The sequence below is a fragment of the Panthera onca genome, chromosome B3, assembly GCF_046562875.1.
Source record: "Panthera onca isolate mPanOnc1 chromosome B3, mPanOnc1 haplotype 2, whole genome shotgun sequence".
NCBI classification, from domain to species: Eukaryota; Metazoa; Chordata; class Mammalia; order Carnivora; family Felidae; genus Panthera; species Panthera onca.
In genome coordinates this window covers 3429251-3448483 of record NC_138344.1, presented here as the reverse complement: position 1 = coordinate 3448483, position 19233 = coordinate 3429251, and the positions used below count along the sequence as shown (strand labels likewise).

Sequence of the window (19233 nt, the reverse complement as noted above, 5' to 3'; positions counted from 1 at the left end):
CCAACTTTTGAAAAGGTCAGACTCATAGAGCCCTATAGCTAATGATCATTGGATTGGGTACATGTGAGCAAACTTTTAAAGAAACATAATGACATTTATGGGGAAAAAATGTCAATCTCATCCATCAGTCCTAATTGAAAATGGCCAAAGAAATATAAAAATGGATGGAAACCGGCATCAGTGCTGGAAATAGAGAAGTCCTCCATTTATATGTCTTCAGCTTGGAGGAAATTCTGCCCAACAGAATGCAGACTTTCTCGTTGGCCAAATCATAGCTGTCTCTTCTGAGAAAAAGCGAGGGTGTGCAGAAAATGAGTCGAAGAGATTCTAGTACACTCTGCTCTTAGTGATAGCCTCCAATTTCTAGGTGTGGAGCTGACAGGGTCAGCCTCTGAACTTACTGGGAACATTTACTCCAGTCAGAACCCCTTTCCCCATGGTGGGTCCACAATGTAGAATCAGCTTCTGTAGGGAGCCCAAAGTCAAGCCTGGCCCGAGGACAGCAGGCCTTCCTGATAGAATGGGTGGGATGCCCAGAAGGGGGGTGGTCCTGGGCACACAGCTAAGAGGAGTCGAGCGAAACTTCTTTCTCCTTCCCATCTCTTATTGGGTTTTGCCGTAGATTCTGGGACACATTTCCTTGACTCTGTCTTCCCAATAAGCAATTCATATTTCAGCTTTGTCTATTCTGTGCTCACCCTTTTTTTTTTTGAGGTTTTTTTTTTACCCCATTTTAATAGCTCCTTTTTTCATTGGAGCCTTTTCTTGTTTTATGTATACAGTAACTTCTCAAATATCTCTGTGGGTGTTAATGAGAAGTTTTAGAAGTTCCCCTCTGCACCTTGATCATCTCTGCTTCCTTTGGGTCATAAACTTTCCTCTTTGACACTTCCCCTCATGCCCCTAGTTTTCCTTAAATTTCCACGATTCCTGGCCATTGGTTGATAAGAATGAGGGACACTGTCCAACACTTAGGTAGTTGGCTTAAGTTTTGTCTATTTGTATATTGGCAGACAGTGGAAGGACTGAGTGTTGGGTGGGTGTGGCAACCAGTGGGCTTCAAGCTAGAGTGAGGGCCACAGGACAGCAGACAAGAAGGCTGGAGAAAAGGGTTTTACCCTGGAAATGGAGTTCTATTCTTGGGCAGTACTGCCTCTCTATGTTTCCCCTGGTATCTGTTGGGATGTTTGGAAGGATCTCTTGCATCTCTCAGGTCTTTATACCCACTTTGGGGCCCAACAATTAGAGCAGTCCACTCTCTTTAGGTTGCAGGTTCAGGACAGACACCCTAGCTGCCTGTTTCTCGGTGGTAATATGGTTCATATTTAAGAACCATATTCTTAAATGGTTCATGTTTAAGAAGACTTAACAATGTCAGATGCTTCCCATACGTTAACCCTTATGAGATAGTTACTATCATTATTGTATCCGTATCTTGCAGATAAGGAACTGGAGACACAGAGAGCTTCCCTAATTTGCCTGGAGTTACCTCTCTAGTTAGCAATTTGAGCCAAGATGGTGTAACTTCAGATCCTGCCCTCACGTTTAGAGGTGGGCACAGAGATGGGGCTGGAGGGGCTCCATTGGTCCTTATTGCTTTCTATACAGTTCTTTTATCGTGTCTCTTGCTGATCTCCCAGGGGCTCACTCTCTTCTTTTCGTGTTTACGTTATTTAGAGTTGGAATTTCTCTGTACAGTAGTCCCCCTCCCTGCCCCCATCTGTCGTTTTACTTCCCGTGGTTTCAGTTACCCGTGGTTCGCTCTCCATAATTTCAGTTACCCGCTGTTTCATTTATCCGTGGTCAGCCATGGTCCTCAAGCTGGTGATCCTCCTTCTGACATATTGTCAGCGAGTCACTAGTAGCCTGATGCTGCGTCAAGTGCCTACGTCATTCACCTCCCTTGATCTCATCATGTAGGCATTGTATCCTCTTCACGTCATCACAAGAAGGGTGAGTACAGAACAGTGAGATACTTTGAGACAGAGAGACAAACCACATTCACATAACTTTCATTACAGCTTAGTGTACCTGTTCTGTCTTATTGTTAGTTGCTGTTAACCTCTTACTGTGCCTAGCTTATGAATTACATTTTACTGTAGGTATATATGTATAGGAAAAAAAGTAACATATATAGGTTTTGGTACTGTCTGTGGTTTCAGGCATCCGCTGGGGGTCTTGGAATGTACCCCTGCAGAGAAGGGGAGACGACTGCATGGGCTTTGGGCTTGGGAGCGGGTTTCTATGGTGTAGGTATTGCCCTGTTGCTTCCTAACCTCTCTGGTCCCATCTGCTGTCTGTCTTCTGGGCATTTGTCACCATTTATGACCTACTGCTGGCACCGTTTTTGTTTCTCAGCCCTGTTATGTATGTGTCAGATGCCTCTCTCTCTTTCTGTATCTTTACAAGTTCATATAAAGGTATTTGGTACAGGGGTGCCTGGGTGGCTCAGTCAGTTAAGTGTCCGACTTTGGATCAGGTCATGATCTCGCGGTTCGTGAGTTCGAGCCCCGCGTCAGGCTCTGCTGACAGCTCAGCCTGGAGCCTGCTTCAGATTCTGTGTCTGCCTCTCTCTCTCTGCCCCTCCCCTACTCATGCTCTGTCTCTGTCTCTCAAAAAGGAATAAACATTAAAAAAAAATTTAAAAAAAAAGTATTTGGTACAGTGGAGTGGAAGATGTGTGTATTCAGTCCACGATCTTGATTCCACGTCTGATAGTTCCTTCCTGTATGTATTTTCTCTCCCTCCTTCCCCTTGGCGAGATGAATGAATTTCTTTATTATGCTGCCCTAATAATTAAATCTGAAGTAGCAGCATTTAGGGTACAGAGGACACAGTCACCATATAATAGTCCCTGGGGCTTTTTTTGTTCTTTTGAATATAGATTGTTAGGTTCTGTATGGTTAAGTCATGATTCGACTGAGCAGAGACTTCCAGATGCGGATAGTCAGATGTGAATGTTATTTCTACTGGTCAGATGCAAGAGCAAGAGACAGGCCAGCATTGTTTGTTAAGCTTCCTTAGAGACAAGTCAATCATGGGAAGTGTGATGGGCGCACGCATTGAGAACACCGAATGCAGGGTTCACGGGAGGGTGTGCTTCAACATTTTCTACTGAAATCAAAACACATGCAAGGAAGTGACAGGTCCTGTGGGTGCCACTTGCTCTGTTGTGACAAAGCGAGCACATTCATGGAACCAGTTCTAGATACAGAATATTACTAGCACCCCAGGGAGCTCCCTTTTGTCATAACTTAAAGGTAACTACTACACTTTTATCACCACGAATCAGCCTTTTCTGTGTTTAAATTTTATATGAATGCAATGATACAGGATGTTCCCCTTTTATTTCTGAACGTCTCATAATCAGAATCACACGGCACGAGAGTGTTCCATGAGAGTGTTCCGTGGTACGTCTGAAATCTACCTATGTGTCGCACGCGGAAAGAGTACTTCCTCCTTTTTAATTGCGATACAGTATTGCATTTCTAGAAGTAGCTGTGATCTATTCACTCTACCATCATTTAGGTGGTTTGGGGTTATTGTGAGTAATACTGCTTGTATCTGAATTTTGGTTACTTATAAGGTATTTCTTTCAGGCCTTTACCTAGGAGTGGAATTACTGAGTCATAAGAGCATGGCTTTTTATATATTCAGTTATAGTAGACTCTATAGTAGACCGTTTTCCCAAGTCACAACACCAATGTAAACTCCCTCCAGTGGCGTAGGAGTGTTCCTTCCGGTTGCCCCGTTAACCCTTGGAAAAACTTGTGTTATTGTTGTTTTAAAATAATTTTAGTTACTCCGGTAACGATGAAGTGTCATCTTCTTGTGGTTTAACTTGCATTTTCATGGATGATGGTGAGACGAAAATGTTTTCGTAGGCCTGTTGCCTGTTTGGATACCCGCCCCCCCTCCTTTGTGAAGTTGCTTCCACAAGGCTTTTTTTTTTTTTTGCCCATGCTAAAAAACAGGAGTATGCTGCCTTCTTCTTAGGGACCCATAGGAGTTCTTTTTAATATCTGAATGTGATTCTTCGTCAGGTAGATTTATGGAAAATATCTTTTTCTACTCAGTGATTTGATTTTTCACTCTCTCAGTCTTGAACGGAGTCTGATATATCAGGCTTTTCTTTATAGTTAGCGTTTGGGAATTGGTCAAGCTGTCTCCTGTCCCAAGGTAATGTTATCTTACAGAACCTTTCAAGTCTTACCTTTTGCATTTAAGATCAACAAGGAATTGTTTTTGATATATGGTGTAAGGCAGGGGTCTTAAATTATTTTTAAGAATATCCTGGGATCCTGAAATGAAAGAGTTTGAGAACTGGTGCTTTAGAGCTATAAGATCCCCTCTTAAGAAATAGCTCTAGAGGGGCACCTGGGTGGCTCAGTTGGGTAAGTGTCTGGCTCTTGATTTTGGCTCAGGTCATGATCTCATAGTTCATGAGTTTGAGCCCTGAGTTGGACTCTGTGCTGACAGTGTGGAGCCTGCTTAAGATTCTCTCTCTCTGTCTCTCTCTCTCTCTCTCTGCACCCCCCCCCACATCATGCACACGCATGGATGTTCTCATTCTCAAAAATAAACATTTAAGAAAAAAATAGAAATAGCTTTAGCTACATCCCACAGTCTTAAATACATCTCTATATTTGGTATTACTCACTTATAAATATTTTCTAACCTTCATGGTGACTTCACATTTGATTCAGTGAATTTTGACATGTTTAATTTTCAAATAATTTGGGAAATTTTTCAGGTATTGATTTCTATGTTAATTTCACTGTGGCCAGAGATCATACTCTGAATGATTTTTGTCTTTGACGTTGTTGGAGATGTGCTTCATGACTCAGCGTCTGGTCTCTTCTGGGAAATGTGCTGTCTACTTTTGAAAACCATCGTCACCGGGGCACCTGGGTGGCTCAGTCTGGTGGGCATCTGACTCTTGATTTCAGCTCGGGTCATGGTCTCACAGGTCATGGGTTTGAGCCTTGTGTCAACTGCCCTCCTCCCCTCTCAAGATAAATAAATAAACTTTAAAAAAAAAAAGAAAAGAAAACCACCTTTATTGTGCCCTGTTTGCTGTAGTATTCTCCATATGTAAATTAAATTGTTCAAGTCGAGTCAATCTAACTGGTGGTTTTTTTGTGTTTTATGGGTTGCAGAGAGATGTATAGAAAAATTAAAATATTTGGAATCATTTATTTATAGTTTTAGTTTTGTAAGGTTTTCCTTTATACATTGAAGCTATGCGATTAAATGCATACAGATTTAGGATTCTTATTTCTTAATTTTGGATTGACCTTGTATCATTTAAAAAAATTTTTTAATATTTATTATTTATTTTTGAGAGAAAGAGACCGAGCACAAGTGGGGGAGGGGCAGGGAGAGAGGGAGACACAGAATCCAAAGCAGGCTCCGGGCTCTGAGCTGTCAGCACAGAGCCCGACGCAGGGCTCGAACTCCCGGACCGCGAGATCATGACCTGAGCCGAAGTTGGACATTTAACCGACTGAGCCACCCAGGCACCCCTACTTTTTATCATGTTTTAATGTCCTTCTTTATTCTAGTAATAATGTTTTTTGTCTAAAAGTATATTTTATATGTTAGTATGAGTTTCTCAGTTTTTTTGTTGTAGATGTTAGTGTTTGATATAGTCCATTTCTTTATTTTCTTATTGTGTCATTATATTTAATGTGCATCTCTTATTGGCAGAAAATAGTATAGTTTAGTATTTTATGATCTTGGCTGATGCTTTTTATTTTTTACTTGAAATATTTAGTCCATATACATTTAAAGTAATTACTGACATTTTTGGATTAAATCTATTTTTTTATTTGTCCCGTTTATTCTTGTTTCTTCATTTCTCCTTTTTTAAACTTTCTTTTGAATTAATCGTTTTCATTATTCCATTTTATTCTCTAGTATCTCGCCTGTTATATATTTATGATTATTTAAAAGCAACCCTAGAGATTACAACATGCATTTTTTATGTGGTGGAGTCTTTCTTAAATTAGTACCTTAAAACTTCCAAGCAATAAAAGACCCAGTAACAATTTATCTCTACCTCTTTAGTGGTGGCTTTTGTGTCATTGTTTTCATGTTTGAAAATTTTAGATATATTTAAAACCTCACAAGATAATTGTTTTAAGTTTTCAGTATTCACATCGATTCATCTCTCTGGTTCTCTTCATTTCTTGCCTTATTTCCTTGTTTCCATCAGGGATATTTTTCTTTTATTTGAAGAACTCCCTTGAGTGCTTCTTTTGGTGTGTGTCTGGGTCCGCCAGTGAGAAATTCTCTCACTTTTGTCTGAATATTTTTATTTATTATTATTTTGTTAAGGTTTTTTTAAATGTTTATTTATTTTTTTTTTTTTAATTTTTTTTTAACGTTTATTTATTTTTGAGACAGAGAGAGACAGAGCATGAACGGGGGAGGGTCAGAGAGAGAGGGAGACACAGAATCTGAAACAGGCTCCAGGCTCTGAGCACTCAGCACAGAGCCTGACGCGGGGCTCGAACTCACGGACTGCGAGATCGTGACCTGAGCCGAAGTCGGACGCTCAACCGACTGAGCCACCCAGGCGCCCCTAAATGTTTATTTTTGAGAGAGAAAGAGACAGAGTGTGAGCAGAAAGGGGCAGAGAGGGAGACACAGAATCCGAAGCAGGCTCCAGGCTTCGAGCTGTCGGCACACAGCCCTATGCGGGGCTCGAACTCACAAACCATAAGATCGTGACCTGAGGCGTAGTCGGACGCCCAACTGACTGAGCCACCCAGGCACCCTCTTGTCTGAATGTTTTTAAAATTTTGCCTTCATTTATGAAGGGTATATTCACCGAGAATGGCATTTTCAGTTGGCAGATGATTTCCATCAACATGAAAAGATGTGATTTCATTGTCTTGTGGCCGCGCTGTGTGACCATTGTCAGCTCACAATCTTTTTGTTGCTTTTTTGGTGCATTTTTTTTTTTTATTAAGTTTTCCTGTCTTTGGTCTTTGGTAAAAGACTTATTCGGGGTATGTTTTTCTTCATATTTATCCTGCCTGAGAGTCATAGAAGAGCTTTAATTTGGAGCTTGATGTCTTTTGACAACATATATTGAGTAATTCTTGGCCATCTTCTCTTCAAATATTGCCTCTTCTCAATTATTCTGTCCTCATTCTGGAAATCAAAAATACACATATGTTAGGTGTTTCCACTGTGTGTTCTATGTTTATAATATTTTTTTTTTTGGTGTTTTTAATCGTCTTTCTCTTTATGTTTCAATTTAGATACTTTCCAGTGGTTTATCTTCCAGTGCACACGTGCTCTCTTTGTCAGCATCTAATTGTTATTAAAGTTTGCTGTGGAACTCTGAATTTCAGTTATTGAATTCTTCAACTCCAGTTTTCGTTTGTTCTCTTGAAATGTTTTGCAGTGGTATTTTACATTGTCATCTATTTTTACACTTAGTTTAAGGGGCATCTGGCTGGCTCAGTTGGTAGAGCGTGTGATGCTTGATCTTGGGGTTGTGGGCTCAAGCCCCATGTTGGGCGCAGAGGTTACATCAAAAAAACATAAAGAAAATTTAGTTTCAGATTTTGTTGTTGTTGTTGAGTCACCCGGTATAATACCAGATGGGTTTCTTAAATTATTATTTTAATGGCAGATACCTGTGTGCAAAGACTTGGCAGCAATTTAGGTGATGTCTCCCCCCAGAGAGGATTTAGTTTTATTCTGACAAATAACAAGGGGAAAGGCAGTCCTGAACTCCAGTTTTGTCTCTTGATCACTGTGATTCTGCAGAAATCTCTGCTTAGATGTTTAGCCTTCTAGCAGCCTCCTCGCACTGGTATCTTAGCATCCTGCCTCGCATATGTGCAGCCTAGGAATTGTCAGAAACCTCTAAAGGAAGTTGCATGTAAACTGTCGTGTTCACTTCTTTATGGTCCTGGAATTTTGGCCTCTTAATGTCTTGGTTTCCTTGGTTACAGTGCACTCCAGTTTTCCTCTCCCCAGCCTAGGGAGACTTCTGCAAGTTCTAGGCTGGTGCTTTCTGCTCAGCTTGTGTGTTCTGTGTTGTAAGGCAGAAATTTTTCCAGAAGGAAAAAGCAGCCGTAAATGTCTGACTCTTCCCAGTGCATTTTTCTTCATCAGATCCTGACTGCCTTGTTTGCTCTCTGAAACCTTCAGAGATTAAAAAAAGAATTAATTTTGAAATAATTTAGACTCAGAAAAGTTACAAAACCAGCACAGAGAGCTGGCGTATACCCTTTTCTCATCTTCCCCTGATATTAAACTTACAAATAACAGTTCGTCATTGAGTAATGCCATATTTTCCAAGCTGATAAAAGCAGATCATGACTGCTAATTGTTTGAAAGAAAAAATAAAGGGAGCTAGAGGACAGGGTGACATTTTGGTGCAGGGCTTCTCAAAGTAGATTTCTCAGGAATCTTCTCTGAGATTTTTCCCTGTAAGAGACATCTCCCGTGACCAAACGAAGGTGGAGAATGCTACCTCTTATATGCCCCTCCCCTCCATGGAAATCCGTGATGCCATTTTCATTTTCAAGTCTGTGAAAAATGTTTTGGTACAGAAATCTGCCAGTTCTGTTTATCCCAGCATTTCCAAACGAACATGACCAAGGAGTTCTTTTTTTGTGCAGCCAGTGTTTTGTGGCCCACAAACTAGAAAGTACCGTCCTGGAGAAGTTTCTAATTTATCCTGAGGTATAAATTTGCTTTTTTACGTTTTCTCCTAGGTTCTGGCTTTCTTGCTGTTTAATTTCTTGCTTCATTAAAGGGAAGAAGATGGAGAAGCCAAGGTTTCTTTGAAAACAGACATTTGCACAAGAGGGCGGCCAAGGCTGTGTTGACATTTACCAGTAAAACCCCAGCGCATCTAGCTGAGAAACCAAACGCAAAAGCTTTGTGCTTCCCAAATACACTTCTTTTACATCAGCGCCGTTGCGGTCTCTGAAAACGCCTTTTGTTTTCCGATCATCGATGAAATTGGAGGCTACCCAGAAGTAGAGGGCCAGTGAGGGTTCTCTCTGTGGCACGGAGGCACCGTGAGACAGGCCTCGTTTCCGGCATGATCTTTTTCACTGGGGCAAGACTACACGGGCCACACTGACCTGGCCACACGACTGTATTTTACATTTGCAGCTTCTATGTGGCGAGCCCGGGTCAGACGCGACGTTTGCGATGGGGACGCTGAATAGGTGAGGGCCGTTGGTGTTTGAAGTTGAAGAAGGTAGTTGGGAGAGTTTCGGAGTCGAATTTTGACACTCTTCCCTAGTCTGCCTAGTCTGCCCCTTCGTGTGGGCATCCCTTGTGATCCCCACATGGAATCTCCCCGTCCGCCCTCTGGTGGCTCTCCGGTGCCCTTCTCCCGTGGGCCACCGGCATGATCTTCCCGGATGAAAGGCGGACCTGTTTGTACCACTCACCTGCTTGAGCGTCTCCACGGCCTGCGTGATTGTGCGTTCACGTTCTCCTGGGGTCAGTCTTTCGTATCAGTTACCTTGTTGATTGCTGTTTCCCGAATGCCCTCAGGTCTTGTGTCTGAGCTTATGCTGTTCTCTCTGCCAGAAATGCCACTCCTTCTCTGGTCTCCTGGGGTGCACACCATATATCCTTCTAGGCTCTGTTCTTGGCACCTTCTCGTCCATATGACTTGCCTCCTCTGAGTTCTAATAGCAAATTCCGCATCTGCGTTCAAGGAGGGTACTTCTCTCGTTGTGTTCTGGCCATCGGCTTCTGCTTCGCAGTGGCCCGTGAGCTCTGGCCTGGAGAGTGATCTTCGTATCTCTGCCGCATGGATGTAGTCCGTGGACTTTGAGATATTTGTTGAATGGGATTGAATGGCATCATGTCAGTTTGAGATGTTAAGCTGAAGTGGGTTTTTTGTTTTAATGAATTTAAAGTGATACGCTGATTTCTAAGTACTGCCTTTGCTGTCTTCCCACACAGGTTTTGATGGATACAGTTTTCATTGTTAAATTAAAAGGTTTTTGAAATTTCTTCTAGGGCTTTCTCTTTTTTTTTTTTTTTTTTAATGTTTATATTTGAGACAGAGAGAGAGAGAGCACAAGCAGGGGAGGGGCAGAGAGAGAGAGGGAGACACAGAATCCGAAGTGAGTTCCAGGCTCTGAGCTGTCAGCACAAAGTCTGATGTGGGGCTCGAACCCATGAACTGTGAGATCATGACCTGAGCCGAAGTCGGACACTCAACGTACTGAGCCAGCCGGGTACCCCCGATCTGTCAGTTTTCTGGTAGAGTGGTGGTGAAATCTATGATTGTGGACTTCACTGTTTTCTCTCAGTTTCTGTATTACTAGTTTTTTGAAGCTGTGCTGTTGGGTGCATCATTATTATAACAGAATTTTGGTGGAATGTCCCTTCTATTGTTAGATCAATTCTCTATGCCTACTGATGTTTTGCCTTGAAGTCTTTTTTGTCTGATGCTATTGTTATCAGCTTTTTTTAAAATCAGTATTTCCCTAGTAGGTGTAATTTATCTCCTTATTTCCAGTTTTATTTTAGGTGTCTCTCTTAGAAGCTACATGTAGTTGGACTTAAAAAATCTACTCTGGGGGCGCCCGGCTGGCTCAGTCAGAAAAGCATGTGACCCTTGATCTTGGGGTTGTGAGTTTGAGCACCACATTGGCTGTAGAGATTACTAAAAAAAAACAAAAAGAAAAAGAAAATTAAAAAAAAAATCCACTCTGTCAATTCATCCTTTAACATTTTCAATTTCATCATTTACGTAGATAATAATTACCGATGTATGTGGACTTACTACTGTCTTATATTGTGGTTTCCATTTGTCATCCCTTTCGTTCTTCTCCCCCCACCCCCGCTTTGCCAACCTTTTTTTTTTTTTTCTTGTTTTGTTTTATTTTGTTTGCCTGGATTGGAAAAACTCGATTTTCCACCAGTGTGCTAGTGTGCGTGCTGTGTTGTAACATGCCTAGCATACGTAACATATACGTGTATTATTGTTTTATACTTTTAGTCGTCACCATTAATTATGTAACCCAGACAATTCTTCTCTATTATTTCAGCAATGTTCAAGTTTGTCCATTTCCCACCTTCGCCGGAACACGGGAGAAACACTCTAGTGCTCAGAGTATCCACTCAACACCCTCCTTCCCATCTTGTTATTACTTAAGGTTGTAATTTTACCCTTTCATAAACTCATATATTTGTTTTAAGTAACAGTTCAGGGAGACCCAAAATTCTGGATTTTTTAACATTTCTTCTAAACACCTTTGAAACTGATCTCTGGTATCTGCTGTCGCTGAAGAGAAATCTGCTGTTAATTTTCTTGTGGTTTTATTCTCCTGTGGGAGTTTTAGAATTTTTTATTCTTGAAATCTCAACATGTGAATTAATACCTTGCTTAGCACTTGAATGTACTTCCAAACTGTGGGATCATACCTTCCCTCAGTTGTACACAATAACCCCCCCCCCAAAAAAAACCCCAAAAACAGAGCTATTAGCTCTTAAAATACTGAGTCCCCTATATTCTGTCCTTTTTTCTGGAGTGCCTGTCAGTTATAGCTCATCCTCTAAACTGTTTAACTGATATTTCATATTAAAAAAAAACAACCCTCTTTTTTTCCTTTAAATATTTTTGTTCTTTCAGGATATTCCTTAGTAATATTTTCTAGTTTACTGGTTCTTTCTCCAATTGTGCCCAGTCTGGAGTTGATTCCAATTATTGGGATTTTTCATTTTCATCTTTGTGTGTGTTTTATTTCCAAGGTTTCTAAATTTTAATAGCAATTAAAAAAATTTCCCTTTTCTGTAATTATTTGCCTTTTATTCATAGAGGTTATTCCTTCATTTATCATATTGATAATATCCTAAGCATACATATAAAGTTTCTGTCCTATTGTTTCAGAAAGTTATTTTCACCAGAAGTGAATTCATGTTGCAGTCTCTGATTCTGTTGGCTTTCTTATTTGGTCTTGTATTTAGTCATGTGCCTTGGAATTTAGATTTCTGGGATTCATTTTTATTGGGGAGGATGTTTTTTCTCTTAAAAAAAAATTTTAAAATTGTTTACTTATTTGAAAAAAAATTTTTTTTTAATGTTTATTTATTTTTGAGACAGAGGGAGACCGAGCATGAGCAGGGGAGGGGCAGAGAGAGAGGGAGACACAGAATGGGAAGCAGGCTCCAGGCTCTGAGAGTCAGCACAGAGCCCGACATGGGGCTCAAACTCACAAACTGCAAGATCATGACCTGAGCTGAAGTCGGACGCTTAACTAACTGACTGAGCCACCCAGGCGCCCCACTGTTTACTTATTTTTGAGAGAGAAAGAGAGACAGACACACACACCGTATGAGCGGGGGAGGGGCAGAGAGAGAGGGAGACAGAATCCGAAGCAGGCTCCAGGCTCTGCACCATCAGCACAGAACCCAACACAGGGCTCGAACTCACGAACCGCGAGATCAACCTGAGCTGAAGCTGGATGCTTAACTGACTGAGATACCTAGGCGCCACTTCCAAAGGGGTATTTTAAAACAGGGATCTTACACATGGGCTTCTGCAGAGGGTTTCAGTAGCCGTTAGAAATTACAGGCAACTGAGTCAATTTTTTGCTATGTAACCAACCACCTTAAACCATAGGGACTTACAATGAAAAGCCATTGATTCACAATTTTGTGGGTTGGTGCTTTGGGCGGGGCTCACTGGGCTGCAGGGCTCACTGAGCCCAGCTGCTTACTCATCTGTTGGTGGTGAGCTGCCCCTGGTGCTCTGAGATGAGTCACCTTGGAGGGTCATCTCTGCTCAGAGTGGGCATTCAGCCTCCGGCGTGGTAGCTCAGGCTAATTCACGTGGGGATGGTTACAGTGGACCTCAGAGGGTAAAGTGTCTACACAGATACTTTGTAGCTATGAAGTATTTATAAGACCTGAACTCAGTACTCTCACAGTGTTGCTTGCATTCTGTTCTATTGATCAAAGCTAGTCCCTGGGGAGAAAAATAGACTGCGTGTCCTAGTGGGAGGAGCAGCAGCAAGGCATTGTGGCCATTTTTGCAATTTACCATGCAACAAAATGAGTGTCCCCCCGCCCCGGGTGTGGTTGTATAATTTTCATTAGATTCTCAGAATATCACCTCCAAAATTAAGAACTAATATTTTAAATTATTTCACATCCTATTTTGGCTCAGGTTGTGATCTCACGGTTTGTGAGTTTGAGTTCGAGCCCCGTGTAGGGCTCTGTGCCGACGGCTCGGAGATTCTGTGTCTCCCTCTCTCTCTGCCCCTCCCCTACTCACACTTAGTCTCTCTCTCTCTTCTCTCTCAAAAAATAAACATTAAAAAAATTTAAAAAAGAAGTGATTTCACTATTTTTTAATGTTTATTTATTTTTGAGAGAGAGACAGCGTGCGAGCAGGGGAGGGGTAGAGAGAGAAGGAGACACAGGATCTGAAGCAGGCCCCAGGCTCCCAGCTATGGGCACAGAGCCCGATGTGGGGCTCGAGCTCGCGAACCGTGAGATCATGACCTGAGCCGAAGTCGGACGCTCAACCGACTGAGCCACCCAGGCGCCCCAAAATGATCTCACTATTGAACAAAAAGATATTTGGGGGACCTAACTGATGGATACTTCCATGTAAAGACCTTTGTGTAAAGCAGTGGGATTACCAGTTGTTCCTGTTGAAGCTTATACCTTGTACCGAGGCCTTAGGACGGTCCTCTCTGACTTCTAGACAGAGCCTGAAAAACCAGAACTATTGTCTAGTGTATCAACCAGCTTCTGCCGAGTAACAAAGCATTCCAGTGTTTAGTGTCAGACCACCACCATTTATTCGACTCATGTTTCCACGGGTGAGCGGATTAGGCTGGGGGCTTTCTCATGTGCCTGCAGTCCCTTGCAGGTCAACCAGGGGCTCTGGTCCTGGAGAGTGACTGGTTGTCCTGATGGGGGGTGTTTGGGCCACGTATCTCTCACCACCCAGCAAATCAGCCCAGGCCTGAATTCACTTGGGGGCAGCAGGGTTTCAAGAGAATGACTGAAAGCATGCAGAGTCTGCTAAGGCCTGGGCTTCTGTCCGTGGTTCAAAACAAGCATCAAGTCCGGCCCGGAATCGCTCGAGGGTAGACAGACTCCAGCTCTGGCCAGGAGGAACTACAGAGATCTAGCGACGAAGAGATAAAGAATCGTGGCCACTAGTGATCCCCCCCATCTCCTCTCAATTCTCTCTCACCTCACATTTAAGTTAGATTCTCTACACCTGGATTCCTCCTATTGCCTAGTAATTCTGTGTTTGCCATAGTTGTGGAAATAGTAGCAGAAAGTCACTTACATTTAAAAGAACCTGCAATTTTTTTTTATTAATTGATGCTAACCGCCCCCCTTTACCACTGGTTTTTATGTTCATATAAGTATTTTATTTTATTTATTTATTTTTTTAATGTTTATTTTATTTTTGAGAGAGCGAGCGTGAGTGGGGTAGGGCAGAGAGAGAGAGAGAGAGAGAGAGAGAAAGAGAGAGACAGAATCTGAAGCAGGCTCCAGGCTCTGAGCTGTCAGCACAGAGCCCGACGTGGGGCTCGAACCCACGAACCGTGAGATCATGACCTGAGCCGAAGTCGGATGCTTAACCGACGGAGCCACCCAGGCGTCCCACACGTAAATACTTTAAACATGTAAACAAATTATGTTGATGCGATTTTCTAAAGAAAACGATGTACTTTCCCCTTCCAGTCCTCGTCCGTGTTCCCTGATGCAACCCACTCTGCAGCCAGAGCTGCTTTGCTGAAGGTTTCTCTACACCGTGTTTGATAAGGGATCTTGAGGGACTTCTCAGCCAGACCTGTTAGCTTGGCATTTGAGAAGTTGTGTGATCTGGCCTCTCTCCCTTTCAGTTTTTATTTCCCCCCATTCTCCCTCGATCGCTATTCATTATAGTTAAGGCAAGTTTCTTGCTGTTCCTTGGACGCGTTTGCCCTGCACAGTGACTCCTAAGCGTCCAGAGACCTTTTGTGGTTGTCAGTGTGTGGGTGCCTGTGCGCTACTGACATTTAGTGGGTGGAGGCCAGGGATGATGTTCAACATCCTACAGGGCACAGGACAGCCTCCCACAACAGAGGATTATCTAGTCTAAATATCAGAGTGGCAAGGTGGCAAAACCCCATCCTACACGTTGCTGTCTCCATGGGGTTTTGTAAGATGTCTCATGCTGTAAGCAAGGCTCCTTCGGTGTTGCCTGTGGAAATGTCCCTTATCCTTAAATGGGCAGCTCAAACGCCAAGCCTTGTAGGAAACAGGTCCTGGGTGGGTCCTGGGTGTCTCCCCGCCTCCCCTCCACTGCAGGCTCTCAGAATCATGTCTCTGAACCACTGAAATGTCTATTACTTGGTACGTTGACAATCATTTGTATCCAGCACTATTTTGCTCGTATTTTTCCTCCCTTATATTGTAATCGAGTGTGTGTTTATTAACTCTTCTGCCGCGCTCTGGGTTCCCGGATGATAAGGATCTTATTTATCTGTGTTTCTGCTGGAGCACCTTCCATGTGCTTTACATACAGTAGTTGCATAATTAATACCTGTTGCGCAGGAGAAAAATGTGTATCTTCCCATGTCCTTTGATAGGGTTACTCCTTCCAACGATTTTCTTAAAGGACTTGGTAAAAAAAAAATGCAATGAGATGAATGGGGAATTTTTGTTGTTGGTGGTGGTGGTTTTGCTGGTAATAATTTGAGTCAGAAATTGTGGTAACAAATTATCATACAACACAATTACTTTGTTTATTTCTGCAGCTATTTAGCGAAAAAATAAGTGGCGTTGAAGGAACGAAACTAGATGACGAATTTCTTGACATGGAGAGGGTAAGAGAGCACGTTAATGTCAACTGTATTACAAACTTGATTTTCACTGTGATATGCGATGTACTGATAACTGTAAAGGATATTAGAGCAGCAGCCAGGGATGTAAAGACCCGCTAAGGTGGCGATGGGATATGGGTAGTTGGTGCCCTCTAGTGGAAAAACGTCAGAATGCTCAAAAGACGGTCAATTTTGGCAAACCATTATTGCAAGGAAAAGACCGTAGTAATTGTGATGATTTTGATGATCTATCCTAGAAAATCAAAATGTATTTCTGGGACGAGACCATTCAAATACATAAAGATTGATACACCCATGTGGTGTACCAGATTCTGACTCTGTTCCCATGTGTTGTAGTAGCTGGATAACAAATGACATTGATCTGGGTTCTGAGAACTGGCAGTGTGAACTTGGATAAGCTTTTTTCCTCTTTTCTGACCAGTGACACAGGTGGATAATGTGTGCCCTGCTTGCCTTACATGGATTTGGGGATAATTATGCCAAAAAATTAATGTATATGAAAGCACCTAGGAAATATGATGAGCTTGTCACAGAAATGATTGTAACAGGCTCCAAAGGAAGACTGTAGAATCTGTTGTCCTTTAACCTGTTTCCCGGTCAGCTGTGTGGAATAGCTCGGGTGGAGGTAGAACTGGGACCGCTGATAGTTCAGCTTCCTCAGTTTCCTTCCCCTTCGTCTTGGGCCCTTTAACCATAGCCTTGTTTTAATAATTAGACTCCCCAGATGAGAGAGGGCAGAGAGAAAGCAGAACATCTACCTTCAAGTGTAACATCGAGGATACAGGAGATTGAAGGTTGTAGAGCTATCAGCAGGTACAGAAGAAGTCTAACCCCAGGCTGTGGCTTGGGAGGTTCCTTTCTTCCGGATACCTGGCCCTGGCCAGACTGTCTTCCAGGAAGCTCCTTACTTTCTGGATGAGCACTGCTAAGTTTCTAGAAGTGTTAGCACCTTGAGAGGGAAAAGCACGTTTTGTTTTGCTTTTGAAAAACATAATTTTTAAAAACTGAAAAACATGGAAATAGTTTAACATCGTTGGCCTACCTGAAATGACTTTTAAAAATCCCTTGGTATGTAAAGATATTATAGGTAACTTTATTACTTAGAAAATGATTCAGTTTAAATATTGAGTTTATAAACACATTTTAGCAATTTCAGTTTCAGTTGATGGACTGAGATCTCTCTTGTTTACTTCCTTTCCCTCCTAAAGCCCCAATGAATGACAGAAGAAATATAAAAGTAATATCTATTTATTTCCTTACAGCAGTGAAAAGCAGGGAAATATCTAACACGTGACCAGAAGGTTTAAGGACTTTCTGGAAGAGATGAGTTGGATGGTATCAGATCCACCTAAAACATGACATGGAAATGACAAAGGAATGGAGAGATTTCTTGACAAATCCTAAGCACACAGAAGTAGAGGACGAATAGTAATGTCAAAGTAAAATTTGATGCAAAAAACACTAAGTAGAAAAGGTTATAAAAAAGTTATTAAAAAGATGCAGTCATGCAGTCTATCAGGAAATTGTAATGGTTATGAATCATTACGCACCATATAACATGGCATCTAAATACGTAAGGTAAAAGTTGTCCAAAATACATGGAAAATTGACAAAGTCCAGAGTAGAAGATTTCGCACACCTCTCATAAAATAACAGAGTAAGTTGACAATAGTAGATTGGCTCATAGATGATTAGTACAAAATATGATTAATAACTTTGTTTATAAATAGATACAGACCTCAAGTTGAGAATCTATATTCTTTTTAAGTCCATTTAGAACAATTAAAATAGTCAATCATACATTAGGCTCCAGAAAAACTAAAAAACATTACAAGGAAGGTATACTTTCCCAATTCTGGATGTTTGGAAATTGAAAAACGTGATTATTCTTAGTTGAAAGAGGAAATGACAAGTAAAATCAAAATTCATTTGGTCATGAGAGACCAAATTCTGTATGTTAGAACCTGCGGTATATGGCTACATCTTACGTACATTTAATAGAAAATATGTTTGAAGGAAATGAATAAATCATTTAAGCCAGGAAGCTAGGAAAATAACAGCAAATGAAATCACTCTAGGTGGAAGGACAGAATTGTAGAGATCAATAAAATAGGAAACAATAACGACAAAACCAGGCACTGTTTTGTTTTCAAAAAGCCACCTCTACCAAGTGTGACTAAGGAGCACAAACACATTACATAAGGAGTAAGAAGGAGATAATGACAGCTATGGATTCTTTTAAAAAAAATTTAAAAATAAACCAGCATTGCTAGCAGCCCTCTAGCTGAGGCTGAGGTCCGGGATAGTCCGTGGCAGAGGATTTGGGGCACCAACATTTGAAGGAAATTCCAGATTTAATCAGCCAACAGAGATGCCTTCACACCAGGTAGACATCACAAAAATAATTTTTACCTCTGTACTCCCACCTGTTTGTCACGATGGTTTGCAGAAGCCATCACGTGGCATTTTGTCAGCTTGAACGACCCCCCCCCACCCGACATTCTCAGTTATTCTGGGAGGGAAGTTTCTATTCATTCATTCATTCATTCATTCACTCATTCATTCATTCATTTTTTAAACCACATGGATTATTTTTCCAGTGTTCGTCTTGATTGCCCATGTTTGTCAAAGTGGTTAGTGGGTGTCCTCTTTATTTTCTCAAGCGTTTGTTTGCAGTTTTGATCGCTGGGCTGTCCTAGAAGCTGTTCCAGGATGGGCACGTCAGGCTGTTAGTTTTTGGTCATTTGTTCCTTGGCTTTTTTTTTTTTTTTTTTTTTTTGCCCCCAAAGAGAGAAGGATCTGAAGTAGAAAGTACCCCTGCCCCAGATCTCACTGTCACCCTTCAGAGATGGCTCCTGGCTTCCTGGTACCTTTTCATGTCTGAAGAGGGTTGGATACATTGAAAGGAACACTTAATTACTGTCGAATTTCTATAACTGTGGAAAGTTATAAATCTAAAACCTAGTTTTTCTTAAGCTTAAGCTGGACTTACGAATCTTATTTATAAATTTAGTAACTTCAACATAAAAATCATTTTCAGTTAATCTTTGTGTTAGTTTCCATTAAGTCATAGGCTTAACAGGTTAAATCCTTAAACATTTACCTCCAGTTACATAATTAAGCAAATTCCCTTAGACATTGCAAATTAGAATCACAAATGCAATGCATGGAACTCGCCCCAACGTCACATCAGATTTAGAAAAGCGTTTTCCAGAGCACTTAAATTTCTCGAGACTGTAATAGTACAAACGTTTGGCTGATCATATTCTCTTAAACATTTCAAAAATCTTCATAAACAATCGAACACACTGAAGAGAGTTCAGAGCTTGCAAAACTCGCTACAAGGCCCAGTGCACGTACACACAGCTGGTGTGTGTGC

The 19233-nt window shown here is 41.5% G+C and overlaps 1 protein-coding gene across 13 annotated transcripts in view; it reads left to right on the top strand.

Annotated features, from left to right (window-relative positions):
• Positions 1 to 19233, top strand: part of SH3GL3 (SH3 domain containing GRB2 like 3, endophilin A3) — a 133877-nt gene that overhangs the window by 67003 nt on the left and 47641 nt on the right. For 12 of the 13 annotated variants that reach the window (XR_013556473.2, XR_013556474.2, XM_078449071.2 and 9 more), the window contains exon 2: positions 15768 to 15836. The exons of the other annotated variant lie outside the window; for it this stretch is intronic. Coding sequence is in view for 7 of the 12 variants with exons in the window: in XM_078449071.2 (XP_078305197.1) it covers positions 15768 to 15836 (69 nt within the window). In the remaining 5 variants the exon portion in view is untranslated. The remainder of the gene's footprint in view (positions 1 to 15767; positions 15837 to 19233) is intronic. 13 annotated transcript variants of the gene reach the window in all.